Source organism: Paralichthys olivaceus, chromosome 21 (genome assembly GCF_024713975.1).
Source record: "Paralichthys olivaceus isolate ysfri-2021 chromosome 21, ASM2471397v2, whole genome shotgun sequence".
NCBI lineage: Eukaryota > Metazoa > Chordata > Actinopteri > Pleuronectiformes > Paralichthyidae > Paralichthys > Paralichthys olivaceus.
Window position 1 is genome coordinate 2,655,403 of NC_091113.1, and position 16,365 is coordinate 2,671,767.

At 44.7% G+C, this 16,365-nt stretch overlaps 1 protein-coding gene across 4 annotated transcripts in view; it reads right to left on the minus strand.

The window, feature by feature from the left end:
* Positions 1 to 887: 887 nt before the first annotated feature.
* LOC109643480 (thyroid hormone receptor alpha-B-like) overlaps positions 888 to 16,365 on the minus strand; it is a 110,621-nt gene continuing 95,143 nt past the window's right edge. For 2 of the 4 annotated variants that reach the window (XM_069517407.1, XM_020108613.2), the window contains 6 exons: positions 14,294 to 14,394; positions 13,194 to 13,341; positions 12,593 to 12,798; positions 4,931 to 5,077; positions 2,975 to 3,236; positions 1,880 to 2,267 (listed from right to left, as the gene is read on the minus strand). In XM_069517407.1, the coding sequence (XP_069373508.1) occupies positions 2,017 to 2,267; positions 2,975 to 3,236; positions 4,931 to 5,077; positions 12,593 to 12,798; positions 13,194 to 13,341; positions 14,294 to 14,394 (1,115 nt within the window). In that variant the 3' untranslated portion in view covers positions 1,880 to 2,016. Of the gene's footprint in view, positions 2,268 to 2,974; positions 3,237 to 4,930; positions 5,078 to 12,592; positions 12,799 to 13,193; positions 13,342 to 14,293; positions 14,395 to 16,365 lie in introns of all 4 variants that reach the window. The other 2 variants (XM_069517408.1, XM_020108614.2) reach the window with 2 other exon arrangements.

The following is a 16,365-nucleotide window of genomic DNA, read 5'->3' on the forward strand; positions in this document are numbered from 1 at the left end:
ATCTCAAAGGATGACACTTGGTCCCATATAACAAAAACGCGATAACCCGGGTGAAATGGGTACCAATCCCTGGAGTCGGTAAACCCTCCCAGGGGGATGGGCTGGCCCTCCTGTCTTCAGTGGTATTTCATTTCAACCAAGTGATAGCACTGAGGGTGTGTGTGTATACGCTGTGAGTGTTTTGTCTCTCCATGACTACAAGTGTGCACCTACACAAAGATCCTGCACATCTGTGTGTTAAATCTACACATGCGCCAACTTGAATGGGTTATGTCTGTGTGTAGGCTGTGGGCAGCTGCCCTGTGTCCACAGAGGTGAGGTAGTGCCTGAAACCACAGGGGCAGTATTGCTGCACCAGCCTGGGGGGGTGTGTCCACATTGAGGTAAATGGTAGCCTTCTTGGCATTTGCCTGCTCTCAGTGACGCCCATGGTAAAAAAAGGCAAATGTGTATGGAAGCCTGGAGGGGCCACACTGAGCTGAGTCCGTGAGGAGAGGACTCGGTACAAACCCTGCAGGTTAGGGCTGTGTATATATCGACACTGCCGCGCAGTGCATACAGTAAAATGAGGCATTCACGTTACTCTGAGGTGATGTTGTCTGTTCTTATGTACATGTGTTTGTGTGAGTGTGTGAGAGAGAGAGAGAGAAAGAGAGAGAGAGGAAGAGAGAGAGAGAAATTGTGTGTGTGTGTATAAGTTGAGCTTTGCCGTCCTGCTGGTGGTTGCTGCTATTCAAAACCTCCTTGGAGGCTGCGTCTGGGAGATTTACTTCTGACCCCTGGCTCTGAATCTACAGTCCAGCTATTAAAACCCTGCTCCTCCCTCCTCTCCAGCTTCCAAGTGTCTCTCTTCCTCCTCTTTCTTTGCTCCTTTCTTTTCTTTCCCTCAATGCAGTAACTCCTTGGAGAGAGAAGGGCTTAATTGTGATTCATAAGATGCTGGGCTGCTGGCATACGCAGCGCGGGCAGTGACTAGGCAAGTCTGCTCGTGTGTGTGTGTGTGTGTGTGTGTGTGTGTGTGTGTGTGTGTGTGCTGTATGTCACAGGAGCCGGTCCAATGACACAAATGAAGGTAGATATGGAGCCATGGTCTGCACGTTTTTCAAAGGTAGACAACACATTTTCATAAAACTGGAGTAGCCTTATATAAATATAGCACCGGTTTCAGTGGGATCTAGAAGAAGTAGCTCCAAAAACAGCTGTTACGGCTCAGATTGATTTGAGGAATTGACAAAAAGATCCGGTAGCTTTACTACAGCCGATATACACCAGGATCATCAAGCATCTACTGAAATTTCAATGTGCAGTGTTTGCTGATTGTGTGTGTTTATGTGTGTGTGTGTGTGTGTGCCTGCAAGTGTGAGTGCTAATATCTGACCATGTTTTTTTTCTTATTATTACAACCTTAACACTTTTTCATAAATAATACTGAGAGGTGCTGGCCAGTGTTGAAGCTGGAGACACAGGCTTCGAGACGTGTAAATCTGTGACCATTACAAAAAACCAGAGAGGGGGAACGGACCCCTGCAAAGAGCGCTGCTCTGAGGAACTGAGGTGGAACAGGCTGCGGCTGTGTGTGTGTGTGTGTGTGTGTGTGTGTGTGTGTGTGTGTGTGTGTGTAATTTCGTGCGCATGTGTTTAGTATATCTCTGTGTGTGTCTTGGCAAATGGCTACAACTCTTGCTAGATAAGACATCATGCTCAGACAGAAGGGCCCCCACACGGATTTTAAAACAGGGGTAAGTAAAAGGAGGGGAAAGAGGTGGAGGAGAGGGTGTTCAAAAAACAAAATCCTTTGTTTGCTTGACTCTCCTGATGCTGGTGTGTTGTTTCTGTTTCCATTGTTTCCAGTTTTTAAAATCACATAGTGTAAATGTGATGTTGGAGAAATTCAGATTCCTGCCGAGAGGGCTCTCTCTCTCTCCATCCTTCCCCTTTTAAAAAACGACAGACGACCCTTCCCATCTCCCATTTTGCCCCGACTTCCTCTTCCCTTTGCACGGTGGCAACTGTGTTTCACACCTCCTGGTCCTCGAAGACCTCCAGGAAGAGCGGAGGGAAGAGTTCGTTGGGACACTCCACCTTCATGTGAAGGAAGCGGCTGGCGTGGCACGCCCCGATCATCCGCAGGTCTGTCACCTTCATCAGGAGCTTCGGCCAGAAGTGGGGAATGTTGTGCTTGCGGTAGTTGATGTAGTGCTCAAACGCCAGCAGGTAAGTCTCCTGGCACTTCTCGATCTTGTCCATGCAGGTCAGGCCGGAGCGGTCTGCGGGGGAAGCAGAGGATTGGGTGAGCGCGGTGGTGCAGAGGAGAGGAGGGAGGCAGAGAGGAAAGAGGGAGAGATGAGAGAGAGGAAGTGGAGGGTAATGAGGAGGAAATGGAGAATGAGCAGAGACCAAGAGAAGAGGTGGAGCAACTGAGGAGGGAGGGAGAGAATTTAACACTTGAATAGTATAAAATTATTGAGATGATTTCTCAGATTTTATATTTGTCAGCATCCTGTGGAATGTTCACCCTGAGAATTATCACACTGCTTCACCTCAGCTCAGATTAAACATGTTTTCTATTTGCATTCATTGCGTTAACTCAGATCCAGGAGCAAATCACGTGACTCTCAGTCCAAAAAGTCCCAACGTCAGAGTTTTGACTCTAATTATCTAAGAGCTGAGGCTTTTTAATAATGTGAAGGATGAGATTTCCTCCTTTAGTACGTGCACTTTTGTCTTCAGACCATTATTACATTTTGATTCACAATAGGCTACAATACACGTTCTGTGAGTAGCAGTGGGTAATCACTCGGAATTATTAAGTGTCGTGAAATTGTGTCTCCAAGGGCACAGCAGACTGAAATTTACATTTACATTACATTAGTCTCATACTCCTGCACTTCCAATGTTATTAGCAGCCAATGCAGAGCGAAGGCGCCGGCGAGCCGAAGATGCAGAGTCATGAATTTCCTAAGTCAATAACAACCTGAGCTCATGAGCAGCACGGCCTGCAACAGCGCCACCTCCGTGTCGTCCAGGTTGAACTGAGCCAGGCTCTTTCCCAAGTCGAAGATGGCGTCCGAAACCACACCCAAGCCGCCGTTCTTCAGCTGTTCCCGCTTCACAGCCATCTCCCCGCTCAGCGTCAGCGTCTCGCTTTCCGGGTCGTAGCGCATGGCAGCTCGCAGCGACATGATCTCCATGCAGCAGCCCTTCAACAGGATGATCTGGTCTTCACAAGGCAGCTGCTGGACGAGACGGTAATTCAACTACGTTAACATGCGATCATCAAACTGCATCGACCGTGATTCAACATAAAACATCGCACACAATGCCTTTGCAGGAAAATAGAACCGGAAATGAAAGAACTGAGTGCATGACCCAGTCCTCCGTAGAGATAACATTACAACATGGGCACTGATGCATTTGGATGGAAGCCACTCATTCCGTCAGCCAGTTATTGCACAGTTTGAAAAATATCGGCATCAGAAGCAGCTCTCGACATCCGACCTTCCAGGATGATTCTGGTTTATTACAGCCCGTCTGACTGATCACCTGACTGCGCGGGTTTACTGGAATACATCGAGCTGCATTTGCCGTTAAGTTGTAATAAATCAGAATTAGTCTCAGACAAAAAAAATACGTGAGCAAGAAAAGCAGCCGTACAGTAAAGAAGAAGTGAGAAGAAACATGAAGCCGGGGTGAAAGGAGTCAGACGGGTTTTTCTTTTTTCCCCTGATGATGAACAGAGTTTTGGACTAATACACCCTGATTTACATGGATATTAGAAACTGTGGGTTGAATCTGATTAAATCTTCTGGCGTGCTGAATTAAATCTCACCTTAATGTAAGCTTGTTTCTTATTCCGCTGCTCTTGACTACTGAGCAGATTAATTGGCATTCACTGGCTTTATTTGTCTTGTAAATTTGTACCTGGAGGGCACGCTTAATGTTAATGCTTATCATGCAATTACTGCTGCATCAATTTGCGGGGAAAAAAAAAAAAAAAAAGCAACAGATTAATTTTTAGTGGCTTGATGAGTGGCGCCTTTGTTTCTGTGCATTCTTATCAGTAATTCACTGCAGCGGCATCGAGCAGAGTGCGTGTTACAGGTTCTCTCCCTAAACCTCGTTCATCAGATTAAAAAGGCGTCTTTCATAATGTAATTTATTATATTTTGAATAAAAGATAACATTAAACCGGGTGACTGATTATCTTCTTCAGTGTCTGGAATACTAACACTTTATCCTTATCTGCGACCGTTGAGTTCCTCGATTTCTAAGATTAATAAATTATCCAGCAGCAAAAGGAGGAATTTATTATGGTTTACACTCTGATTTGAACAGTAGCATCCATCATCAGTGTGAGATTCTTTACAGCAACAGAACAACCTGAATTACGTTTACTTTAAAATATGCAGATTGCAAAAGTACAGACGTCTACGGTCACAATCTGCAAACGGTGATGAATTACAGCTACAACTTCTCCGATCCTGTAATCCCCCCCCCCACACACACACACACACTGTAGACAATAACTCTTCGTTCCCTGATAATTGTCCAATCAGACAAGTTCTCATAATAAGCAGCAGGGAGAAGAAATATAATTACATGTTGCTGGTAAAGGCAAAGCAAACAGGAGCAGGAGTTCCTCCCCGACTGTCAAGACCAACAACACTGCTGACACGATGCCTCCAGTGCACGGTTAAGTTAAGTACTGGTCATAACTCACGTAGCGCACACGCCGCTGTGGTCTCTCTCAAACCGAGAAATTACTAATCGCACGAGACACACTGACCCCCTGAAACACACTGACCCCCTGAAACACACTGACCCCCTGAAACACACTGACCCCCTGAAACACACTGACCCCCTGAAACACACTGACCCCCTGAAACACACTGCGTGCTGCGGTTCTGTACGAGCACTGAACGCCGCTCACCTCAGAGAACATGGGCAGTTTTTTGGCAAAGTCGACGACGCGGGTGATGGCAGGAGTGATGATCTTGGTGAACTCGCTGAAGGCCTCCAGGTCCACCTTGTCTCCGTCTGACGTGGGGGCGACCGGGGACTGGCCGATTTTGTCTGGCTGCGTGGGAAAATAAACACGAGAGGCCGGATTAGATCACAGTGGAAAATTAGAAACGAGAGTCTGTGTAGACAAATCCTGATGTGTCTTATTCCTCTGAGCCACGGAGCTCCACTTTTGTCCAAAAACTAAAAACATACATGAGCGATGAGTATTTTAAGTTAAAAACACACACACACACACACACACACACACACACACACACACACACACACACACACACACACACACACACACACACACAGCTGATCACCGAGCACTCTGGCTCCAAATGCACAAGATGGCTGAGTTTGTAACTGGGATATTTTGGTTTCATTTCTGGACAGTGTTAGACAGTTTTTATACATTATACAATCTACGGCAGCCAATGTGAAAACAGCCAAACATCCCCTCGCGGGCTGTGGACCGGGGTCATCTGGCCCGTTATCTTTTTCAAAATTCTCTCCGTTACAGGAAACAACTACGTCATGCGAGCTTTTGCTGGGAATTAGTCATTTTAAGGACGATGCTCCACTTAAACAAGTTCCCCTCAGGCAACGATACGCAGGAGCATCTTCAATCATCGTCCTGCTGTAAGACGAACCCCTGACAGCCTCTCTCTCTCTTCCTCCTTTAGATAATAAACTGTATCTAGGGTTATTCATTGGACATGAATTTCTTTAAATTTCTATAAAACTGGAAAAATGAAAAACCGCTATTCGAAGCTGAGACGAAAGAAAAGAACAAAGTTGGAACAACGGAGCACGTTAGCACAAGCTGCAGTCGAGGGTATGGGTGTGTCCTTGGAAATGAAGCGCATAAAGGAATAAAATAAGATTAGAGAGAAATCGATAAGAGTGGTGTGGGGCTCAGAGTAAAGTAAAGTAGAGGAAACAACAGTTTTAAATGAGTTTATAGCCTTTCTGCTCCCTTTTACAGAGCGCTCACTTGCCTTGGGAGACAAATTAAAACCAATTTATCAGATAAAGACGGCAGATTGTGCTGTGTGAAAGGAATGGGACATGTCACCAGACTGATAGTGCTTACTTAAGAGGACTACGAATCAGTAATAAATATGTTTACAGAGTTGTGTGAATCGAGACCGGAGTGACTATGAAAAATTTAGTTTCACGCTCGGCTGAATAAAGCGTGTGTCAAGGCCGGAGTCATTTATTCAGGCTGGGCTTCAACAAAAAAAATGGTACGAGATAAAAGTCTAAGAATAATCACCTCACACTAGGAACTGCCAATCAACTCCTCCAGTTCTCTGCTGTGATGCACAGAGCTGAGCGATTATGGACATTTGAAATAATTGTGATAATGACTCTGATGGACGGCGACTTCAGCCAAACACAACATCGGTTTCACTGGTGGAGGTCAGTGGCTTCTTTAATTTCAGTGCTGAGAAAACAGTCGGCCGCAGAGAGACAGAAAGAGCAGCTGAGGTTCAGAGCTGCTGAAATCCTGCCACGTTCTCAAGTGGAGCGGAGACGCTGAGACACAAACCACGAGACGAAGACAGTTGCAGGTTCATGAGCCGTAACTGGCACCGATGAAGGGAAGGGAGAAGGAGTCTTTAACACATTATCTGAGTTACCTCCAGTGGCATTCAGCCAGGGAGAGAGCCCTGGTTTTATTTGTGCAGAGTTCACGATGTAATAAAATTTCTGTCTCGTAGGTAAAGTGGTGAAAGAAGCGAACAAGCGGCTTCTTTTTCCAGTAACTCTGACTCTCTCTCCAGCGGAGAGAGAACCGTGCACAGTGAGGAGTCCGGATTCACGATGACACTGATTCTGGAAACAGATGTTGCTGTTTCATTTTATTAAATCCTAATTTTTAAGTGGCATCAACTCCACTGCTGTCCGGCGGCTGCAGAAATCTCCGTGGCAGATATTGCACATGAAACAAAAAACAATCTGGACACCATGAAATTCACGAGATAAAAAAAAAAAAAAAAAAAGATTTTTGAAAATTTGTTGAAGCAGCACTTTAAAGCAACACTATGTAACAGCGCCCCCTGCAGCCACACATGGGGATTCACTGGGCTCAGTATCCAAGCGATGAAGTGTTACTGAAACTCAAATGAAAGGAGGATATTACCCATGATCCCAAGCGTCCTGAACCACAGGAGCTGCGGTTTATAATTCATGTTATTTTAAAGTTTCCTGCTGAATATTGGAGATAAACTCTGGTTTTTAAAAACTTCTCAGTGTTTTTAACTGATCTACAGTTCAGCTTCACTCATTTCATTCTTCACAACCATCAAAGTTGCTTAACTCGTTTTAATGAAAGATCCTTCAACCATCTGTCCTCAGTGTGACACTCTGTGACACCTTCGCAGACCAGTTAAAAGTGCGTTAGTGCCGAACATGGGTTTTATCTGTGGACGTTCTCCTCATCTGAGGCTTGTGGAGCTTCACATGCACCTTCTGGTGGATTCATGTGATTTTCCTGGAGCTTCCAACGTCCTGTTTTTTAACTGCACGGCCATCTGGGAGGCTGCGAGGGAAACGCTGGGCTCCACCGGCAGAGCTGCAGAGCGATTAAGTCTCTGCTGCTGGACAGGCTGGCACGTGGAGACAAAAGAAACAGCCTGAGAATCGTCCCAGAAGAGCCACACGGTATTTTGGACTTTGACATAGAACACTTGGGGAATTAGCAATCTCTACACCGAGGGGAGAAAATGAGGAAAAACACATTTTACTGCAGCCTCATCAGTTATGTGGTGAGCTCCAACTGTTGACCTTTTATCGGAATGGATTAGTTCTGGAAAGTTTGCTCCAGCCGAGCGGTGGCGGTGGCGGTGGAAGAGAGATGACGACCATATATGGTCCATGTGCCGTATGTTTCAATCTGCCTGATCAAAATGGATCGACCCGTCACGGTTGTGCGAACCGTGCGTCTGGGTCGTACTTTATGTGATTAAGATATATTCTAACTTAATAAAGCTAATCGCATTGTGTGTTTGGTTTTTACGTCACTTTTAGAAGAAAATATCACCGAGCGGTCACAGAGACACTGAGTCATAGCGGCTGTTTCTGTCCATGACATCGAAACGTAAGGATTTTCTACAGGCTCATAACTTGTATGTGTACTTTAAAGGGATATCAAGAGGATTAATGGAGTCGGTGATCGATAATAATAGCACAGTGAACGCCTCACGAGTGCAAATCTGCAGCTTTGTAGATCAAACTTTATGTTTTTTTATGTTTTTACGTCCAACTCGGAACAGTCAGTGTTCCCGCTGCACCGGATCAAGGTTGTTTCTGTTTTAGTGTTTTTTTTCAGTCAGTTGGGTTTTGCTTTATGTGAATAAAAGACATTTTAATGTAATCATCGTACTGCGTGTACGTACTGAGATCACAGGGAGAAACTGCTCCATAACAGCTGTTAGTGTGAGAAAAGATTTTTATTGTCCCATAACTTACATACTTCATAAATACTTTAAGGAGATGTCAAGAGGATTGAAGGAATTGTTGATCAATACTAATAACTCAGTAGGTTTTGCACAAGGGCCCGAGATTTTTAATGACTAAACCCAGCTCAGATCAGCTGGTAATGATGAGTTCAAATACTCTGGAGCGTGAACGCCTCATGAGCATAGATCTGCAGGGTTGCATTTAAAAAATGTATGGTTTTTTTTTTGAGTGTCTGCGTTCTCTGTGAACTGAATCAAAGTTGTTTCTGATTATAAAGTTTTAGCGTAATTCACCTTCTGAGTAGCACTTTAAGCCGAGCTCAGCTTGTCCCTCTTTGGTTGGTTTCGCTAAGACCGCAGATGAAGCTCACAAGTTCACGACCTATTGAAAATTGGAGATTTGTGTGATTTGAATGGCTGCCAGTCGGGTTTATGCTTCACTTGGCCCGGACTATGAAATACAAAGACTGGAGCATTAAGTGTGGATTGACCTTTCCTAAAACGATAGTAGGGACTATTAAAAAAAAATCAATTATTTTCCCTTTGAGGAGCCTCTTTCACTTGTCTTTTGTCATTTTTATGCCGTTTTTCTTCTACGAGCTGGGATTGTTGGTTTTGGCTTCATGGACCTGAAGCTGTATCTCTAGTGTGAGACCTCACAGAACTGTTTTTCAACTGTTCCACATTTTCCTACAAACACAAATAAGTGCGTCAATACGCATAATGACACACACGTAAAATAATTCCATCCTTTGGCATCATCAAGAGGGTTGTTGCTTAGGATTCACTGCAGCTGTTGCCTTTTACGAGGAACAGAGCAGGAGATTTTCAGTGTACTGTTATTTTATGATAGGAGACGTTTGCAATGAAAATATAAACCTGAAAAATAAATCTCTTTTTAATCATTTATGAAGCACTCATCTTGGTTCTAATCGATTATTATTGTTCTTTATTCATTGCTCGTCCATCAATGTTCACTCTGCTGGAGGTAGTTATTATATATATATGGTTCCAATCTAAAAGCCTGATGCACAGGTACCACTCATCGAGATGTTGAACTCGACCTGCTGCTTCTCTCCTCTGGACGACAGCGGTCTCTGGCTCCACCTGCCACTGAGCTTAATCAGTGCTCCGTCATCATTTGTGACCTAAAATGCGGCGCAGGATGGTTTCGGAGTCACTGCTGCCGTTTTACAGCAGCAATCCCCATCGGGATGAATTGGCTCATCCTGCTGGGCTTAGCGTGTAATTTCAGATATTCAGGGTTCAGTGTCTACGGCCTCTGGAGCCATTCGTTCCTCTCGCTCGATCGCAGAGCTTCTTTTGATTCCTTAGATCAGAGCAGACTCTCTGACCCACAGCTGGTTTAAGTCCTTCTTAAATGAAAGAAGAGAGTGTGACTCCAATAACATATAAACTCGCCCTTTTCCTTTTTGTGTCACACGTCTGTCTTGGCTGATTTATTTGCAGCCATGGACCAAAATCATTTTTTACTTCCATGCTGATGATACTGTACACATCTGTTCGTGTGCGTCACGATATCTTAAATTCAGATATTTCTGTGCATCTTATTCCTGCAGTTGTTTAATGGAAAATCGATCATCGCAGTATTTAGTTTTCTCTCCTGCTAAATTCTGAAAGTCTTGAAATGCAGCTGCGATTTGAACCAGATCCAGAAAATCTGAGCACATTCCCTTCATTGGCTCCGTATCCATGTCAGATCAGACTTTAAGATGCTTTTAATGACACAGGGGACAAATGGGTTAGCCCCTCTCATACCTGTCTGATCTCCTGAAACCTTTCACTCCGTCACACGCTCTGTGTTCTCAGAGAGCAGGGCTCTCGTCTGTCCCCACAGCTGAAGGGCCTCATCTTATTGGGCCCCATCTTCTGGAATAACCTCCCTACTGAGAGAAGACTGTTTGACTCTGGAAATCCAAACTTAAAACTCATCTTAACACCTTCACGTATTCTCCGTCACCTCCGTCTTATTCTCACCAGCGTCTCGAAATATAAAACGAGAGCTCTTTCTGTGTTGCCTGAACACCACTGCATCATTCCGTTTGCTCCCTCTCCCTCTTTTTCCTTTCTGCCCTTTCTTTTCATCTCTCTCTCTCTCTTCTGTAGCTTTGTGATTTCCCTTCTCCTCCATCCTCTTGTTGCTTTCTGCCGCCTGAGCTGCGGAGACTGAATCAGTGGCTGCAAACCACCCGCTGCTGCCTCCGTGTTCCTGCTCGACCTCCGCTGCTACTGCGCCATGTTCTCTGAACAAAATGATATGTCTGACCACACCATTACAATCCAACCGGCCGAGGCAGATGTTTCATTTCAGGATATTTCATTGTACAACACCTGCTTTGCTTGGATAGGAAAGAAATTCTCAGAGAACTAAATGTGTTAACTGTGCAAGGAAACCCCTGATATCAAGGTCTGTCATGAAAACACAATGTTGGTGATATCTTGTCCCAGAAAGTATCGTGCCAAATTATTTTATTATTAAATTATTGTCATCATTTTAAATTGATGAATTTGTGAAGCCTGTGTGAATTAGAACTCAACATCCCCCATTTGACAAGAGTTTTGTTTTTGGATGTTTTATCGCAGGAGGAGTAAAAATAGAATTCAGTGTTTTACTTGTAAAATAAATTATAGTGAAAAAAAAAAAAGTCTCCCCCTTTTTCCCCGGGGAGCCTCCTGGTGAAAGAAAGCTCAGGGATAAAATAAACAGTATTTGACAGCACCGTTTTTTGCAAGCTCTGCTCTAACATGCTTTCTGCCACTTCGTAGTGTTTATAAAAACGTATGTTTCTCAAACTAAAACCTTCCTCTTCTCACTTAAGGCCTTTATCCTTCACCTAAGTCCTGATACAAATACCTGGACCTGAACTCGCCTCAGTGCAGCAACAAAAAAACACAAAATAAAAACTGGGTTTCGATTGTGTCTTTTGCTTCTAATGCAGTAAGTTCTTCCTCTGTGCTTCACACCTCCTCACCTACGTAATCCCCACATGGCCCGCTTCCCATCACACCCGGCCACATCCTTCTTGTTGCATAGCAACCCCCTGCTCGAAAAGTGCTTTCAACCCCTCTTCATGTGAACACCGCTCATTTCCCTCATCGCAAAACAACCCATCTACAAAATCACAGGTTTTTGGATGGAGATTGTTTCTAGCTTCGGTTCTGTGCTGCTGTGACGGTAACGTGGAAAGTGTTAGCATCTCAGCTCATCCAAAAACATGAGGTCTGTGTTTGTGTGGGAAAGGGGAAGACTGATACTAGGCAGGGACGCCCTGACACGGCTGCCCTGGATAAATCTGAGCTCCGGCGCAGCAGGAAGACAGTTACAGAGAGAGAGAGAGAGAGAGAGTCTCCGCCTGCCAACCTCGCCGCCAACTTGCAGATGAGCGTTCATGACTGAGGATTTGCCTTGGCTGAGATAAGCTGGGAGCTCACAGAAAACAGACGGGCATAACAGAGGGGAAAGTAAGGGTAGGACGCTGAGGAACAGAGAGAGAGAGGAAACACAGAAGTGAAGACGGGAAAGAGATTAAAGCAAAAAGGAAAGACTTGGGGTGTGAATGAAAACTATGAAGGGAATTAGGTCTGGTGAGGAGCCCAGAAGGATTAGGATGAATAAACCCCCCAAAATGCTGAAGAGAACTGTGGAGAAGAAAAAAAGGGAAGAGGGAAACAGTCGGCAGAGAGCACGGAGCGATAGAGTCATAAGGAGCTTCTGTGACAGTGAGTCATGTGAGGAAAGAGACTCATAGAATGAACCCCTATCATTTCTGACGTTAGCGTGAGAACATAATCCATATTGTCCTGTTGTTTGGTTGTGATGTGGTTAGAATCTGCGGAGCTGCAGCAGTTTAGTGTGAAATGATTCTGCATGTGTGAAATTCAGTTGTGGAAATGTTTCCTTGATTTTCAGTAATAAACATTTTTAGCGTCCAGTCTGATTTTCTGCCTCCGCCAGGGAGGTTCTATTTTCCTCTGCGTTTATTTGTTTGTTACTTGGCCGGATTACGCAAAAAAAAAAAACAATTTCCGTGAAATTCCCAATCGGGTGGCTGGTTTTCACTTTCACATCACATCGCCTCCCTCTCACGGCTTCTTACCAGGAATTTGCGCTTCTGTTTCCACTGTGCGCCCTGAGCGTTAGTGTGTCGATGGGCCTCCGTCACCATGCGGATCAGCTCCCACTCAGCCCCGGTGGGCTCTGGACGGTTCTGGAGGGTTTTCACTATTTCCTCCTTTTTGCGTCGCTCCCTGTTCTCCTCGATCAGACGCCGCTTCGCTACCCGCTTTGAGTCGTCCAGCACCACTGGGAGGAGACGGAGGGAGGCAGAAGAGGAGGAGGAGGAGGAGGAGGACAAAGAGCCACAGAGAAAGAGAGAGTGCCAAAGAAAAGAGAGCAAGAAAAGAGGTATGCAATTAGTTCGCATGATGCCTGAAGTTGCAGCGTCTATATAATTTCTATAAAGAGACGCCGCATCTTTTCTCTCCCCTGCATTTTTACTTTATCTCCACTTTGTGTCAGAGCACATCTATAATATGAAGCGAGTCATTTTTAATTCATCACCAACTTCTCAAACATGAAACTACAAATTGCATTGGATCCATCTGAAGGTGCATTAATGTCCTCTGTGCTTTCTTTCTCTTCGTCTCTCTCTGTGTGTGTCTCGATATTCCACGTGTATGTATGTGCACAACACTCACAGTCCATGGCCATGCCCACTGCGATACATTTCTTGAAGCGACAGAGCTGACACTGGTTGCGGGTGATCTTGTCGATGATGCAGCAGCAGTCGTACTTGCAGGAGTAGCTGGGGTGGAGGTTCTTTTGAATGGTCCTTCGGAAGAAACCCTGCAGGCAGAGAGCAGTGAGGGAGGTTTTATGGAGGGTAAAGGGGCGAGATTAGTAAGCGAGAGAGTGATTACGAGTTAGCGCGACGAGGGATGAACAAAAGTATCAGGGAGGAAAACAAAGAGAAGAGACAGAAGAGGAGGAATAAACGCGAGTCTGACACAACCGCATCGCTGCTTTTACAGTTTGAAAGGTGGAGAGACATTTTAACTTCCATTACTGCTCATTTATCTCTCTGTGATTAAATTAATTAGGAAGATCTAGAATTTTAATCTAATTTGCTGCTTGTCTGACTTCCTTCCAAATCTATGCAAATGCTAACATCCAAATAAAATCATTAGTAGAAGTGGAAGTGAACGGAAACATCTGTACAACAGCATCGATAAAATAAGCCTCGGTGTTGTGAGTGTATTATTAGATTAAACATATCTGAGAGAATGTACCTGCGCATTCAACTGCACACACACACCCACACTCGTCTTTCAGGATGCTGACAAAACCATCACATCAAATTCAACACCGCTCACTGAGTGGATAGAAAGGATGTGGAATATAAAATAATGTAGAGGCTTCGTTTCCTGTTATATGTGTTATTTTAGCTCAGACTAAATGATGCAGGTGTGAAATATACTGTGATTCATGAACAAACAGCAGAACTAAGACAAGCAGACGGCTCATACACCTGACTGACACATGATACCGGGCTGAGAGCCGTCGTGACAGACTCGGGTTTAAAGCAAATATCTTCATATATCATCTTTCTGCAGCTGCACATGAGGCGTGATGATCTATGACTCTGGTATGTGCTGGTGTGAATGTATGGGCTGAATTGAAGGTGCGTGTGGAGGAGCACATGGCCAGATATGGGGCTGCGTGTGCAGGAGGAGGAGATGTCCTCAGAGGGTTCACGGCAGACATACACGTATATTGCGTTCTGTGTGAGTGGGCTTACCTTGCAGCCCTCGCATGTAATGCAGCGGTAGTGGTAACCTGTGGCCTTGTCGCCACACACCACACATGGCTCATCCTTTTCGAGGTAACTGGGGATGTACCCTGGCACACAGATAAAACAGGAAAAAAAATAGAGTCAGACAGAGTAATGACATTAGAGATAGATATATTTTAGCCTCCTGCGTCCATCATACTATTGCACAACAGTAGAATCATATCACTCTCATGCTGCAACTTCAGGATGTCAGATTTCATTACTACCCAGGGCCACAGGGCCGAGTTAATGCGCTCCACCGCCGCACATGCTTTCTACTCGTCTCCTCCGCACAGCAGCTTGGAGACGGAACCACTTCTGCTGATTTACCAAAACTATGGAAAAACTTCCCGGTACCGTTCCACCTCTGTTCAATAAAAAACACATTAAAAGCTGACATCACGAGCGAGCTTTTCTATCTCACTTTCCAACTGATGAATTAAAAAAAAAAACCGCTCTCTGGTCAGTCTCAGATGTCCGACGTGATTATATTAATTTTCTTGGCGGAGAGAGAAGCTCCCAGCTTAACCTAGAGTGTGCGAGACCTCTGACGTAAGAACGCAGGCTCGGCCTGGAGAAGCTTTTTGTTTGTGTCTCGCACATGGGAGAAGTTTTGCCTCCGAGGCCTTCAGCGAGAAAGCTTTTCTGGCAGAAAGCCTGTGGGAAGTCGGGTGAGGTGGTGTCAAAGTCTGCATGCAGAGCAGGTGGTGGTGCACGAGCGGGTCATACACAGGGCGTTCACTCAGGAGGCTGGGGTTCAAATCCCACTTTATTTTTTGACTTTATCGGCATCTTATTTTAAGTTTTCAGGCGCTCTCTGGTTTGGTTTAAGAGACAAAGCTGCTCCGTCGGTTTACGAGGCTGAAAAATACAGAAATACACATAATTTGTCTCTGGTGAGAAACACTAAATTTAAACATAACTATAGTTTGTTTACTAGTAAATTCTACAGGGTACCCTTTAAAGGCCCATATAGCGTCTTCAACACACATCTTGTAAATTCTACCACAGCCACACAAAGGCTCTGCTTCCAAACACGACCACTGAAAACCACAGCGCATGGCGTCTTTGAAAAGCAGACCGGTCGATCCCAATGTAAACGAAGCAGCATCTCGAGGTAATGGAAATTTGACGACTGCCAAGAAGCTGAACGTCAGGACATCCACCACTCTCTAATTACTGTCTAATTGACGGACATGTCTTTTAATAGATTGACTAAAAGTGGACAGCGAAAGTTAAGCGTTTGATGTTTTTTCCTGGTTCCTGTGCTGTAAAAGGTTAATCACATTAGAAAAGTCTGTAAAACTTTGACTTGTGTCAGACATTTATTTTGAATTTTGACGAAAAAGCGTGCGAACCACTCTGGTTATGTGTCTACGTCCTGGGATCAGTGAAGGAGTGGAGGCTTTAATCTTATTAGAATTTGGCTCATATTTTAACTAAATTTACAATATATCATGTAAAGTGACGTCAGATCTTCATTTGCCGTGTCTGGGTGCTTCTCTCTCTCTCACAGTCTCCTCTGCTCTCTGCAGTCGTCTCTGTGTTTTAACTTGGGAATAGGACAGTATGTTCTTTTTCCATATTGCCTGCAAGACCAGTGAGACTGAGGGCGTGAGCACAGACAGGAAATAGCAGATTTCAAACCATCTCATAAGATATATGGCTACGAAAGTGGGAGAGGGAGGAGATGGTACACTGCAAGTTGCAAATAAACACACACATGCGCACGCACACGCACAGACACACACAGAGAGCCAAAGGCAGATGGTCTCATTACACACGTACTCCTCATGTGATGTTTTCATGACATGTAAAATTGCATGCGTGAGTGTCTGTGCACTAAGAGAAGAAAGGAGACAAAGAGACGAGAGCAAGCGTTAAAGCGTCATAAGTGTGTGTGTGTCTGCGTCATAATGACACGTCAACCTGTTGATTGGAGGACGGCGCCTGTTTTTTTTTTTTTATATATTGTTAAAAAGTTTCCTTCTGTTAATGAGACAAAAACATTTGGGATCAGAATGAATTAAAAACTACAT